Here is a 16330-nt window from a genome sequence, read left to right as displayed (position 1 = left end):
TAACTTATTTGGTCACAATATATAAAATCCATGCTGACGTCAGCAGGTCCTTCAGTGTACCGCGAACTGCCGGCAAGCCAGGACGGAACGAATAAAGACACCGGGGGCCATCGGAAGGTAAGTATAATATTTATTTTTTACCATTCTTTCGGTCACACTATATAAAATCCATGCCGGTTACATGGATTTATATAGTGTGACCAAGTTGTCAAGCACTTTCCAAGTGATGCTAAAATCGCTTGGAAAAGCGCTTGACAACTTACATGTGAAATCGCATGATCAAAACGCTTCACATCCGCATGTCCCTGGCTGAAAAAACGCATGTACAATCCGCATGCGTTTTTTCCGCCGAGGAGATGCAGAAACGCTCAGGAAAAATCCGGAGCATTTCTGCATCGTGGGCACATAGCCTTACGGATTAGGATGAAAGAACACGTATATAATATTAAACGGCAGTTTGCAGGACATCCATTGTCCCATCACTACAAGGTAGCACACAATGGGAAATTAAATGGTAGCTCCAATTGGGTACAGAAAAACATTGGAGAGGAGGGAACCAATATACACCAAATGTCAAAGGCAGAAAGCTGGTGGATATTTCTATTATATTCACGCCATATTTAGTGCATATTATTCCTCATTTATTAGTTGATATTCTAAATATTTGTCTAAGAAAAGTGGAAAATTATCCTGCTCAATGTCACAGGTTTTTAAAAAAAAAAAAAAAAACAACTGGCCGTACCTTCAATAAGGACTAGAATTCATGCAGAGACATCTGTGTGCATGGGCTGAATGCTAATTAACTTTAGTAGCTGCTGAGGATTGTATCACATTTGGGAAGTATGCTAAAGGTATGCGGATATCCAGCCCCTAGTCACAGCTACCTGGTTAATGATTTGCAGTTTAGCTGGTGGTTTGGTGCAGTTGATGCATTGCTGAGTTCCTGTAATCTACACAAAAATCTATATTAAATGGGTATTCTCAAGTTGTCTCTTGAGCTGCTCAGAGCTATTCGATCTTAGTTTTTTTTAGTTTCTAATAGGGCAGGCACTCTTCCTTGAGTGACAGTTTTGGTGAATAGTAATACTGTAGTATTATTAGAACTGTAAAGCTCAGCACAAGTTCTTCTGTAACGCATGCAGTTATCAGTGGTTTGTTCTTAAGCCCCCGTCACACTAAGCGAGATCGCTAGCGAGATCGCTGCTGAGTCACAAGTTTTGTGACGCAACAGCGACCTCAGCTGCGATCTCGCAACGTGTGACACGTAGCAGCGACCTGGCCCCTGCTGTGAGATCGCTGGTCGTGTCGGAATGGCCTGGACCATTTTTTGACCGTTGAGGTCCCGCTGGGTAGCATGCATCGGTGTGTTTGACACCTTACCAACGACCTCATTGCCGACTCAGATCTGAGACACATAGGCGTGCATTTGCGTTGCATCGTTATACAGGTCGCTACGGGTCGCCGTATCGTTGCTGCGTCTTTGGGAAGATCTGACTGTTTGACATCTCACCACCGACCACGCAGCAACGATCCCTGCCAGGTCGTATCGTTGTCGGGATCGCTGTAGTGTCGCTAAGTGTGACGGTACCTTAAGTCTACACTTATATCACTGTATTTACATATGTAGATAGCAGTGCAGTTAAACAAGCATACAGCTCCAGACAGTGAGAGCAGTGATGCAGGGTGCCGGGATTGTGATTCTACACTACTGGGTTGATAACACAATATTTATAACAGCTGCTCAGTTATGAGCTGAGGAAGATGGAGATGAGCAGCTAATTACTGTATATAAATATGAGTTGGAGAGAGCTGACTGGGATATTAAATGTTCATGATAACCTGACAGCTGATACATACTGCCGGTCGGACACGCAGCATGTATCAGACACTGGCTGTATGATTTCCGCGAGATACAGTACAGACCAAAAGTTTGGACACAGCTTCTCATTTAAAGATTTTTCTGTATTTTCATGACTATGAAAATTGTACATTCACACTGAAGGCATCAAAACTATGAATTAACACATGTGGAATTATATACTTAACAAAAAAGTGTGAAACAACTTAAAACATGTCTTATATTCTAGGTTCTTCAAAGTAGCCACCTTTTGCTTTGATGACTGCTTTGCACACTCTTGCCATTCTCTTGATGAGCTTCAAGAGGTAGTCACCGGAAATGGTTTTCGCTTCACAGGTGTGCCCTGTCAGGTTTAATAAGTGGGATTTCTTGCCTTATAAATGGGGTTGGGACCATCAGTTGTGTTGTGCAGAAGTCAGGTGGATATACAGCTGATAGTCCTACTGAATAGACTGTTAGCTGCTTTTTTCTTGCCATAATACAAATTCTAAGTAAAGAAAAACGAGTGGCCATCATTACTTTAAGAAATGAAGGTCAGTCAGTCCGAAAAATTGGGCAAACTTTGAATGTGTCCCCAAGTGCAGTTGCAAAAACCATCAAGCGCTACAAATAAACTGGCTCACATAAGTAACGCCGCAGGAAAGGAAGACCAAGAGTCACCTCTGCTTCTGAGGATGTTTATCCGAGTCACCAGCCTCAGAAATCACAGGTTAACAGCAGCTCAGATTAGAGACCAGGTCAATGCCACACAGAGTTCTAGCAGCAGACACATCTCTACAACAACTGTGCAAAAGGCCTTCATGGTAAAATATCTACTAGGAAACCACTGCTAAGGACAGGCAACAAGCAGAAGAGACTTGTTTGGGCTAAAGAACACAAGGAATGGACATTAGACCAGTGGAAATCTGTGCTTTGGTCTGATGAGTCCAAATTTGAGATCTTTGGTTCCAACCACCGTGTCTTTGTGCGACGCAGAAAAGGTGAACGGATGGACTCTACATGCCTGGTTCCCATCGTGAAGCATGGAGGAGGAAGTGTGATGGTGTGGGGGTGCTTTGCTGGTGACACTGTTGGGGATTTATTCAAAATTGAAGGCATACTGAACCAGCATGGCTACCACAGCATCTTGCAGCGGCATGCTATTCCATCCGGTTTGCGTTTAGTTGGACCATCATTTATTTTTCAACAGGACCATGACCCCAAACACACCTCCAGGCTGTGTACGGGCTATTTGACCAAGAAGGAGAGTGATGGGGTGCTACGCCAGATGACCTGGCCTCCACAGTCACCAGACCTGAACCCAATCAAGATGGTTTGGGGTGAGCTGGACCGCAGAGTGAAGGCAAAAGTGCTAAGCATCTCTGGAAACTCCTTTAAGATTGTTGGAAGACCATTTCTGGTGACTACCTCTTGAAGCTCATCAAGAGAATGCCAAGAGTGTGCAAAGCAGTCATCAAAGCAAAAGGTGGCTACTTTGAAGAACCTAGAATATAAGACATATTTTCAGTTGTTTCACACTTTTTTGTTAAGTATATAATTCCACATGTGTTAATTCATAGTTTTGATGCCTTCAGTGTGAATGTACAATTTTCATAGTCATGAAAATACAGAAAAATCTTTAAATGAGAAGGTGTGTCCAAACTTTTGGTCTGTACTGTATGTTTGACTCTGAAACGCTGCAGTGTTTCAGAGAAAAAAATACTTAGCTACCAAGGACCAAGCCGCCCAGGAGACAAGTTGAAAAGGCGGGTCCCTGGTGCTTCTCACAGTCTGCTCCCCTTGAGAGATGGGTCCCTCCCTACGTGCATATTTAGCGCTTTCAAAGTGTTTTTCTCTTAAACACCGTTAAGTTTCTCAGTAAAACATACATACTTGAAATACTGCTTGAACAGTGGTTCAAGCAGTATTTATCCACTGTTAAGTTCCCTTGTCTCCTCTCCTGGAATGTAACTACTGCCCATGCTCTGCCAGAGTAAGGGCAATCACTAGTTTCCAAGTTCCATGGAAACGAGCTGTACACTGTGAAAAATAAAAGCTCTCATTGCAGGAGAATGGCAGCAGATAGTAAAAGCAACTTTCTTATTTTCATGCTGTCTAACTAATTAAAGCTATTGAATAACTTCAGAATATCCTTTTAATGTCTCAGGCTGAGGTCATACATTTTGATTGGTACTCATATAGGTTGGTCTAAGGTATGTTTGGTGAGTTGCCACTTCCTAAATGTCACATCTGCTTTCTGCTGCATCATTAAAACATAAAGAGAACCTGTCATCAGCATCATCCATGTTAAACTAAAGGTATGGGCAGAATGGCGCTGTCATACTGATTTAATACATATCTTTAGTGTAAAAATCTGCAGCCTGGTTTTCGTTAAATCATCATGATAAATTTCAGTTTCCCCAGTGCTTCGGGGCGGGACTTGTCAGCGGGACTGTGGGTAAGGTCTTCGGCTCAGAGGGCTCAGCCACGGCCCCTCCGCTACCTTTGTTGCATTCATCATCATGTATTCATTTAAATTTTGGGCAGCACTCTCTTTGTTGGCGGTCTTCATGAAATATGATGAGAAAAGTACAAGGAGGGTTGGACTATGGATACCTTTCTCAAAAAGTATAATATTAAGTGTTATGGGTACTAGATTCTGTGATTGGACACTGATGTTGATCCAAGGAACTAGTCCGATTGCCATATGTGCAGTCATGAAGGAATTTTTCACTTAATATGGGACAATTATCTTCCTCATTGGGTTTTTGCTTTCCTCTGGATCAAGATGTTACGTATAGGTTGAACTCGATAAACTTGCGTCTCATTTCAACCATAAAACTATGAAATCTATTTGTAAATGTGCTCTAATAACATATTGTGGCAAATTCTAAAACTTTTTCTAGTCTGCAAAGTTCTGATATATATTTTTTTTTACTTTTGTGAGAATTCCCCATATAACTCATAAGCGGTCCATGTCAGGACTGCCTTGGTGTCATCTTGACCATAGTCATAGGCTTCAAATACAGGGTGGTGTGGAACAGGATAGAATAAATGGAGTGGCACTATTTAACATTAACCTATCTTATCTGCCTTGAAATCAAAATTTGGGAGGACCCCATACAAATCAGATACTTTCTAGTCTCTCAGTAATCGGTGGGGCCAACTTTTCCTTCAATGTGCATCTGGGCCGTGACTGTGAAAGGAGACTGTTCATAGTGTATCTTTAAAGGCTCTGACTGCATGGGCATTGTCCCTCCACATAATTATATTTGTCAAAAATTCATAACCATCGCTCCATACATATACTTTTTAGAGCTTTTTGTAGTGAAAATGACTGTTCCTGCAGACAATGTACTGGCTTCCAGAAAGTATGTCTGATGAATCTATTTTATGTATTTCCAGGTCATATCCATGGTGATGGTGGCTATTGGAGTCTATGCACGGCTATTGAAACATGCTGGTAAGCTCGCTATGCTCGTTCTGTACTCTGCTTTGCTTCCAAACGTAATGTGAAGAATAGAATACACATACTCTAATAGATGGGAACTAGCTAAAGACTATTGAGCACTACCGACGTAAGGTATACAATGCCACGAATGGCTCCATGAACGATTTTAGTGGCTAGTTATTGGAGCAAAACCAGTAATAAAAGGTAGGGAATCAAGTTGGGCTGTCAGGAGGCCCTAATATACATCAGACTAGATGGTGGCCCGATTCAAACGCATCGGGTATTCGAGAATATGTATGGACCGACTGGGCCCAATCAGCAGAGCGGTGTTTAAATTTGGCGCCAAAATCGCTGATTGGTCACGACCGCCTGCCGCGACCAATCAGCAAATCGTTTTACTGAGGACCGGGGAGCGGCGCTGCGTGTGCGGGTACTTCCGCTGCGAGCAGCCAGGAGATGAGCGGCTGCTCGCAGCAGAAGCATCCCGACCGGCGGCGCCGCTCCCTGGTCCTCCCTTTACACTTGCCATCAGGAGATCAGCGTCCGTAGCCGCTGATCTCCCGACGGTAGCCGCATGGAGGTCAGCGGCGCCGCCGGTCAGGGTAGTTCTGCTGTGAGCAGCCGGGAGATGACCGGCTAGCGCCGGTCATCTCCCGGCTGCATCGCCGCTGACCTCCGTGCGGCAGATGAGCCGCTAACGGCCGCCATCTTTTTCTGAAATCCCGCGTCTCTGATTGGTCCGGCCGCGGCCAATCAGCGACGCGGGATTTCCTGGACAGACAGACAGACAGACGGGATAAGACAATTATATATATTAGATGGTTGGCTGGTGCGGATTCAGAATACTTTAATCCAATATGTATAGTGGTTATTTTCTATCCTAGCAATCATTATTGAAGAGTAGCTTGTGTGTTCGGCAGGTTTATGCAGATGTTAATGTCACCACAGGCACCATTTACTGATACCACTGATTTATGCACACACAATCAATTTGGTTTTATTACTTGAGCCCTGGGTACATATGTCCTATATAGTTCTGAAAACCAATGCAGCTAAGGCTTGTTTACATTAGACAAGTATTTTTTTATGGTTTTTAAAGATAGCAACAGTAATTGCCGGCGTAATTGTGCCTCCACTGCATTTAGGCTTTAAATTATTTTATTCCTATTAGCTGACACTATTTTGATGTGGAAATTATTGGTATATTTTTAAAACTATATTTAAAAAGAAAAGAATTTAAGAGTAATCATCATTTTATTTTTTATTTAAAAAGTAAACAGTACAAATGAAAATAAGAAACTTTGTAATATATCTTATCAGAGAAATCTGTTTCTTTCTCCACCAGGACTGATCTTTCATGTTCAAAATTCTCAATTCACAGGTAAAATCTGTATTCAGTGAAAACAGATTTTTACATTCCTGAAATAGGAGATGGCAGCTGCTACTGATAAGGTTCTAAGGAGAGGGAGGGGGGAGCTAGAGGCTGAGCTCCTCCCCCTCCTCCATCTACATAGGAGATGGCAGTTTGTAATCAGTAATAACTGCCATCTCCAATGTAGATGGAGGAGGGGTGAGGAGCTCAACCTCTAGCTCCCCCCTCCCTCTCCTTAGGAGACAGAAGCTGATACTGATAAGGTTCTATCTCAGTAATGTAACAATCTGTTTTCACTGAATACTGATTTTACCCATGAATTGAGAATTTTTTGAAAATGAAAGTTCAGTCCAGGAGAAGAAAGAAGCAGATTTCTCTGATAAAATATGTTACAAAATGTACAGTTATATGAAAAAGTTTGGGCACCCCTATTAATCTTAAGCTTAATGTTTTCTTAAAATTGGTGTTTTTGCAACAGCTATTTCAGTTTGATATATGTAATAACTGTTGGACACAGTAATGTTTCTGCCTTGAAATGAGGTTTATTGTACTAACAGAAAATGTGCAATCAGCATTCAAACAAAATTTGTCAGGTGCATATGTATGGGCACCCTTATTTTCTTGTTTTAAATACTCCTGCCTACTTTTTACTGACTTACTAAAGCACTTTTTTTGGTTTTGTAACCTCATTGAGCTTTGAACTTCATAGCCAGGTGTATGCAATCATGAGAAAAGCTACTTAAAGTGGCCACTTGCAAGTTGTTCTCCTGTTTGAATCTCCTCTGAAGAGTGGCATCATGGGCTCCTCAAAACAACTGTCAAATGATCTGAAAACAAAGATTATTCAACATAGTTGTTCAGGGGAAGGATACAAAAAGCTGTCTCAGAGATTTAACCTGTCAGTTTCCACTGTGAGGAACATAGTAAGGAAATGGAAGAACACAGGGACAGTTCTTGTTAAGGCCAGAAGTGGCAGGCCAAGGAAAACATCAGAAAGGCAGAAAAGAAGAATGGTGAGATCAGTCCAGGACAATCCTCAGACCACCTCCAGAGAGCTGCAGCATCAACTTGCTGCAGATGGTGTCACTGTGCATGGGTCAACTATACAACGCACTTTGCACAAGGAGAAGCTGTATGGGAGAGTGATGCGAAAGAAGCCGTTTCTGCAAGCACGCCACAAACGGAGTCGGCTGAGGTATGCAAAAGCACATTTGGAGAAGCCAATTTCTTTTTGGAAGAAGGTCCTGTGGACTGATGAAACCAAGATTGAGTTGTTTGGTCATACAAAAAGGCATTATGCATGGCGGCAAAAAAACACAGCATTCCAAGAAAAACACTTGCTACCCACAGTAAAATTTGGTGGAGGTTCCATCATGCTTTGGGGCTGTGTGGCCAATGCCAGCACCGGGAATCTTGTTAAAGTTGAGGGACGCATGGATTCCACTCAGTATCAGCAGATTCTTGACAATAATGTTCAAGAATCAGTGATGAAGTTGAAGTTACTCAGGGGATGGATCTTTCAGCAAGACAATGATCCAAAACACCACTCCAAATCTACTCAGGCATTCATGCAGAGGAACAATTACAATGTTCTGGAATGGCCATCCCAGTCCCCAGACCTGAATATCATTGAACATCTGTGGGATCATTTGAAGAGGGCTGTCCATGCTCGGCGACCATCAAACTTAACTGAACTGGAATTGTTTTGTAAAGAGGAATGGTCAAAAATACCTTCATCCAGGATCCAGGAACTCATTAAAAGCTACAGGAAGCGACTAGAGGCTGTTATTTTTACAAAAGGAGGATCTACTAAATATTAATGTCACTTTTCTGGTGAGGTGCCCATACTTATGCACCTGTCAAATTTTGTTTGAATGCAGATTGCACATTTTCTGTTAGTACAATAAACCTCATTTCAAGGCAGAAACATTACTGTGTCCAACAGTTATTACATATATCAAACTGAAATAGCTGTTGCAAAAACACCAAATTTTATAAAACATTAAGCTTAAGATTAATAGGGGTGCCCAAACTTTTTCATATAACTGTATTGTTTTCATGTGTACTATTGATTTCTGAGATAAAAATTAAATAGGTTTTCCTTGCTAAACAGGAGTTTTTGCAGATTGCTGAATCTTAACAGTGTACTATGTACACACGTTCATATTCCACTCTTTTGTGTCAGTAAAGGTGATTTGCTTTACAGCTGCAGCTTGTGTCACTAAATGTTAAAATGTGATAATGCATTGGTGCTCCTATGCTAATACTGTGATTGTAACTCCTCTACAGAGGCCGCTATGGCATGTCTTGCTGTGGACCCTGCTTTACTCCTTATAGCAGTTGGCGTTTTAATGTTCCTTATTACATTTTGTGGATGCATTGGGTCTCTACGGGAAAACATCTGCCTTTTGCAAACGGTGGGTAACACTGACCAAGAATTTTGTTTTAAAATGCACTGCATATAGAAGAAGCCATGAACCTTCTGTAGGCCACAGATTTGTATGGTGTATTGTTTTCTTTTCTTTTTTTTTTTTTTTTGCTTCTTTATAGTCAACATCTGATTTTTCTATAAACAATCTTTTTAAAGGGATTTTCCTAAGGTTGAACATTATTCCCTATCCACAGAATAGCTAATAACTTACTGATTATGGAGGGTCTAATCACTGCAATCCCAGCAATCCTGAAAATTGTGGCTCTGCAGAGCCCCATTTTAATGGAGCGGAGGCCGAGCATGCGTAGTACAGCATCGGCTATTTCCTGCAGTTACGTAGATAATGAGTTGAGCAGAAGTGTGCATGCTTGACCTCCCCTCCATTCAGACTGGCTTTCAAATCTACGTCCAGGAGATTGGGCTGGGGTAGGGCCCAAGCAATCACTAAGTTATTCTATATCCTATGAAATATGGAATAACTTTTACACTTGGAAAACCCTTTTTAATCATGTATTAAGTTAACTCTGATGCTTCATTCATGCTATTTTATGCCTCTTATTAGAGAAAAGTTCTACAATTTAACGGGCCCTTTAAATATATAACATATACAAGGATCTTTTATCCTGTTTATAAATTCCAATGATATTAAATGAACAGCGTCACCTATATTGTATTTAAAGGGCTTGTTCACTACTCTGATAAGCCCTTCTCAATCCCTACGTTTCCCCACAGTCAAATAATAACCATAAGGCCATGGCCCCACTATCAGTATTTGGTCAGTATTTTTTCTCAGGAGTGGGAGCCAAAACCAGGAGTGGGTGATAAATGCAGAATTGGTGCACTTGTTTCTATTATACCTTTTCTCTGATTGTTCCTCACCTGGTTTTGGCTCCCACTCCTGAGAAAAAATACTGACCAAATACTGATAGTGGGGCCGTGGCCTTATATTTACCTCCAGTGCCTGCGCCGTTCCAGCGGTGTTGGCACTGGCTCTCCCAGGGCTCACGTAACATTGTCACGCGATCCCTGTAGCCAATTAGCACTGGCTTCATTGTCGCCTCCTTCAGACAAATCAGACATCTGGAGGAAGTGAGAAAGCTAGAGAGGTCTGATTTGACCAAAGGCAGGGAGAGTAGGAGAGAGAGAGCCGACACTCCTGGAATGCTGCCGGCATCAGATGAGTATAGGTGTTATTTTACTGGTAGGAAACATAGGAATTGAGAAGGGGGTGTCCAAGTAGTGGACAACCCCTTTAATAACTCAAACCAGATAGGGAAACACATTAGTTTTTTCCTAATTGGTTTTTATTTAGATTTTTTACATCCTGTTTTCTGTATATGATTATGAGGCCCCTATCTTGCTGTTAGTTGCTGATAACAGCATTTAGTGATATACTTTATAGGAGTCACATGGACATAGGAACATGCAAATAGCTGTTTTACTGAGGAAGAGAGCATGTTCCATAGTTCAACCTATTGGACTTAATAATCCTCTAATTCAGTGTCAACAATTTAAGAAATCTTGGCATATATCTAAGCTAAACCAAAATCTCCATTTGCTGATAGCTGTTTCTGGATTCTTCTGTGCATAGTAGGAGACTGGTTGGCTGGGGTAGAGGGTTTCACCGAGAGAAGTGGTCTAAAGAGTAATGTTCCTCTTTAACCCATTGAGGCAATATCAAGTACATGTATATGATTGTGGGGCTGCCCGTGCTTGCAGAGGGCTCAAGATCTGTACTTTCTCCACACTAGGCAGTTGCCAACTGTATTACATAGCAGACGTCCGTATATGACAGTAGTGGAAAAAAAAATTTTCTTTTAGGAAATTTTTTTTTTTTTCAAGGGGGGGGGGAAAGTGCAAAAATGAAAAATCACCCAGTCCTTGAAGGGGTATTCTCATATTATGAAATTGATATTGTTAGTCAGCATGAAAATAAGTAATTTTGCAATTCACTTGTTTTTTTCTATCTGTCATTCTCCTGATATGAGAATTTTTATCTTACATAGTGAACAGCTCGTTGCCAAGAAGATCCCACCAGACCCAGTTACATTCCAGGAGAGGAGTTAACTTATGAGATACCAACCACCTCACTCCCACCGGCTGTAACCACGCCCCCTGCACTGACTGACAGCCTGACCTAATGCTTATCTGCTGTCAGTCAGTGCAGGGAGCATGGTTACACCCGCCGCTCTCTATACACAGAGCGGTGACTGAATCCACACCGGCGCTTACCCTGTGACTGAAACCGGAACGCTGCCGGGAAGAATAAAGTTAATTTTTCTCCGGCAGCGTGGGTCTAAGTGCGGCGCCAGGCAGGTTCACAACGCTATTACCCTGTAGATTAGCCCCATATCTGCAGGTTAATTGTGTTTTTTCAGGTGATCGGTTCCCTTTAAGGTAGATATATTGATGTCACTAAAACAAGTCACACAACAGCAATGGATATCTAATGACCATCCCCTATACTACAACCCCTGGCAAAAATTATGGAATCACCGGGCTCGGAGGATGTTCATTCAGTTGTTTAATGTTGTTGAAAAAAAGCAGATCACAGACATGGCATAAAACTAAAGTAATTTCAAATGGCAACTTTATGGCTTTAAGAAACACTAAAAGAAATCAAGATTAAAAATGTGGTACTCAGTAAGGCTGTGTGCCCACGATGCGTTTTTTAAGCGTTTTCGCAGCGGCAAAAACGCTGCAGAAACGCTTAAAAAACGCATGATAGAAGGCCTGCCATGTTCCCCAATTTCCGCTGCGGATTATCATTGCGGAAAAAAACGCAGCACTACCAATTATTTTGCGGAAGTGCTGCGTTTTCGCCGCCATTGACTTGCATTAGAACGCGGCAATTCCACAAGACTGCATCTGTACTTGCGTAATTGGCGCGTTCTAATGTGCGGACGGTACCCGGGTGTAGAGGAGAGGAGAGTCTCATCCACACCCAGGTACCATTAAAAAAGCTGTAAAAAAAGAATAAAATAAAAAATAAATTTATACTTGCCTTCCTGCGGCCCGCGGTGCGCTCCTCCTTGCTTCCTGGCACTTCGCAATGGAATGAAGGACCTGCGCTGACGTCAGAGTCATGTGACGGGTCACGCGACGCTGACGTCGGCAGGTCCTTCACTCTACCGCTGCCGGGACCGAGCGAAGCAAGACAGCGCGGGCCATCGGAGGGTAAGTATATATTTATGTTTTGACATTCTCTCGGGTCACACTATATAAATCCATGCTGTTTGCATGGATTTATATAGTGTGACCCAGTTGTCAAGCACTTTCCAAGTGATGCTAAAATCGCTTGGAAAGCGCTTGTCAACCCGCATGCGGAAATGCAAGTGAAGAACGCTTCACTTCCGCGTGTCCCTGGCAGTAAAACTCATGTACAGTCTGCATGTGGTTTTTTTCTGCCAGGGAGATGCAGAAACGCTGAGGAAAAAATCCTGAGCATTTCTGCATCGTGGGCACATAGCCTAAGGGTAATTTTTTTCAGACCAAGCCGAGGGAAAAAATTATGAAATCACCCTGTAAATTTTAATTTCCAAAACTAACACCTGCATCAAATTAGATTTCCTCGTTAGTCTGCATCTAAAAAGGAGTGATCACACCTTGGAGAGCTGTTGCACCCAGTGGACTGACATGAATCATGGCTCCAACACGAGAGATGTCAATTGAAACAAAGGAGAGGATTATCAAACTCTTAAAAGAAGGTAAATCATCACGCAATGTTGCAAAAGATGTTGGTTGTTCACAGTCAGCTGTGTCTGAAATCTGGACCAAATACAAACAACATGGGAAGGTTGTTAAAGGCAAATATACTGGTAGACCAAGGAAGACATCAAAGCGTCAAGACCGGAAACTTAAAGCAATATGTCTCCAAAACAGGAAATGCACACCAAAACAAATGAGGAACGAATGGGAGGAAACTGGAGTCAATGTCTGTGACTGAACTGTAAGAAACCGAGTAAAGGAAATGGGATTTACATACAGAAATATGCGCTAAGGAAAAGCAATCGTGGACTGTGGATGACTGGATGAAAGTCATATTCAGTGATGAATCGCGAATCTGCATTGGGCAAGGTGATGATGCTGGAACTTTTGTTTGGTGCCGTTCCAATGAGATTTATAAAGATGACTGCATGAAAAGAACATGCAAATTTCCACAGTCATTGATGATATGGGGCTGCATGTCAGGTAAAGGCACCGGGGAGATGGGTGACATTACATCTTCAATAAATGCCCAAGTTTACATTGATATTTTGAACAGTTTTCTTATCCCATCAATTGAAAGGATGTTTGGGGGTGATGACATCATTTTTCAAGATGATAATGCATCCTGCCATAGAGCAAAAACTGTGAAAACATTCCTTGAAAGAAGACACATAAGGTCAATGTCATGGCCTGCAAATAGTCCGGATCTCAATCCAGTTGAAAATCTTTGGTGGAAGTTGAAGAAAATGGTCCATGACAAGGCTCCAACCTGCAAAGCTGATCTGGCAACAGAAATCAGAGAAAGTTGGAGCCAGATTGATGAAGAGTACTGTTTGTCACTCATTAAGTCCATGCCTCAGAGACTGCAAGCTGTTATTAAAGCCAGAGGTGGTGCAAAAAAATACTAGTGATGTATTGGAGTGTTCTTTTGTGTGTTTGTTTTTCATGATTCCATAATTTTTTCCTCAGAATTGAGTGATTCAATTTTTTTTTTCCCTCTGCTTGGTCTGAAAAAAATTACCCTTACTGAGTACCACATTTTTTTTCTTGATTTCTTTTAGTGTTTCTAAGGCTATGTGCCCACGTTGCATTTATGCAGCAGAAAATTTCTGCTGCATAAATGCAAGTCCTCTCCCGGAAAAACGCATGCGGAATTCCGCACGCGTTTATCGCGCATTTTTCGCGCGTTTATCACGCGTTTTCCACATGCGGAATTGCCTTGCGTTTTTTATGCATTGGACAAAGGCAATTCCGCTTGCGGAGACGCAAAATTAAATGACATGCTGCGGATTTTTGAACGCGGCATAAACGCTGCGGAAAAATCCGCAGCATGTGCATAGAACTTGCGGAATCCCATTGGGGACCATGGGGTGCGGATATACATGCGTTTTTCAAGCGTTTACGCTGCGGAAATTCCGCAGCATATACGCTTGAAAAATGCTACGTGGGCACACAGCCTTAAAGCCATAAAGTTGCCATTTGAAATGACTTTAGTTTTGTGCCATGTCTGTGATCTGCTTTTTTTTCAACAACATTAAACAACTGAATGAACATCCTCCGAGCCCGGTGATTCCATAATTTTTGCCAGGGGTTCTATACAAATGTAGCTAAGTTTAATTTAACACAGATAACCGTGCATTAGGATATCACGGCACAAAAAAAGTATAATTTCATACCTAACATTGTTCAATGACTTGTGCAATGTTCAGTTATCTAAACCTTCTGTGACAAGTTATGAAGATTATCTCACTCATCAAGATGGTGCTTTATTTGTCAAGGTAAACTTTTCTAAATCTCTATATAAAATAAATTCAACAGATATCAAGAAAAATATAATATATATAATATAAAACCTACAAGCACCAATCGGAGTCATACGCTTAAGTAAAATCACAATAACTTTATTAGATATACAAAATACAAGAAATGATTAAAAATAGAGGTGTAATTGAAGAGACTCAATGTATAGTCTCTGCAAGGTAGGGGATACCACACACAGTGTAGTGAGTCAGTTAATCATATTCATCATTTCATATATGTATGTAAGTTGTTAATACATCCCTCTAAGTAAATATTAGTCCCTGCCATCAGCATAGGAAATAAATAAAGGGCCATATAACTATACAAATAAGTGCTTATTTACAATATAAGTTATATTAAAAAGACTCACCCATTGTTTGTGGCACTCCCACCTAGGAGACACCCTTGGACTCGCGTTTCGCGTTTAGCTTTTTCAACAAGGAGGTCAAGAAAAACAAGATCCTAAAATTACTAAAGATATTCTTATTATGCAGAAAGCCATCCTCACCTGAATCACGTTTCGCATTTACCGCTTCATCTGGGGAGGCTGCACAGACCTACTTGCCTACCTTACAATCCATCTGTACAGTATTCGCATTATGCAGTTAGCCTATAGTCTAGTCTATAGTCTAAACTTTTATACAGTGGTTAGTTCATTTTGATTGGTGACTTCTATGGAAGACCATTTGAGGGCATGCTACATATCCTGCACAAGGGTCAATATCCATAGGTCATTGTGCAAGAAGGGGTTGCTGGCCAAAATGAAAATCAAAGCAAAGCTAGTTTTCAGCATTCTTTTTTTGATGACAATTGAAGATATGGAAAATTAGAAATTAATGCTATTTTTTTTAACAGTGGCATAAATAGCTAAATAAAAACTGGAGTTAAACAATAGACTACATACATTCTGGGATAATGATTTGTTTTACTTAGGAGATTATTCAACCATGATCTATATCATGACAACATAGAGGATTACAGGAAGAACAAAACAGAGCACCATCTTCTCTCTGCTAAAGAAAGCAGCACCACAACATAAGACTGTAATTGTACACTCCAGCTCTCCTCATCAGCTTAGTCCATTTGTCCCAGCCTCTAGATCAGCTAAAATCGTCTGTTTCTGCAGTTGCTCTGCAAAAATACTTGTCTAAGTTCTCCAATTTTCACTTTAAGAGCATTCTTTTCTATGATCATCGTGTCTATTTACATTCCTTATTTTTCTTCTTTAGCCTGAACAAGTCCTAACACTTTCTGTCTCAATACATTTCTCTCTTCTTCAGGCATCTTGCGCTGTAGATTTTTATCTATCGAGCATTGTCTTAGAAATTTTATCTGTCCCCTCAAAAGTTTCATCAGCTTTTCCAGGCGTTCTGATTCTTTTCTTCAATGGATCTTTAGTTAGTTTGACTGCTTTATTTTTCATGGTAGTCTTTTCATCATCATCAGCTTTTATACATTTAAGTTCATTCATATACACTGATAAACAAAAGGGTAATAATTTTTTGAACTTTTGACTTTCAGGCTCCATATTTCACCGTCCACTACTGCTTTGAATGTTAGCCAATATGATTGTCTATAAAAAGACGGTAGTCTATCTCCTACATATATTTGACTTTCAACTATTTTGCATATGATTAGTTATGAAAATTCTTGTCATGTCACTGCATTGTTATTGTTTTGCTATTTAAAAATCAAAATTTAAATTTGTATTTTGTTAGTATTTTGTAAATC

The 16330-nt window shown here is 41.0% G+C and overlaps 1 protein-coding gene across 1 annotated transcript in view; it reads left to right on the top strand.

Moving 5' to 3' along the window:
- TSPAN33 (tetraspanin 33) overlaps positions 1–16330 on the top strand; it is a 65399-nt gene that overhangs the window by 23535 nt on the left and 25534 nt on the right. The window contains exons 2-3 of the mRNA XM_073652528.1: positions 5243–5300; positions 8950–9077. Coding sequence (XP_073508629.1) covers positions 5243–5300; positions 8950–9077 — 186 coding nt within the window. The remainder of the gene's footprint in view (positions 1–5242; positions 5301–8949; positions 9078–16330) is intronic.

Source organism: Phyllobates terribilis, unplaced genomic scaffold (genome assembly GCF_046119375.1).
Source record: "Phyllobates terribilis strain yellow unplaced genomic scaffold, ASM4611937v1 Scaffold_11__3_contigs__length_659146591, whole genome shotgun sequence".
NCBI lineage: Eukaryota > Metazoa > Chordata > Amphibia > Anura > Dendrobatidae > Phyllobates > Phyllobates terribilis.
Note: the sequence above shows the minus strand (reverse complement) of the source record. Positions and strands in the feature narration are given on the sequence as shown.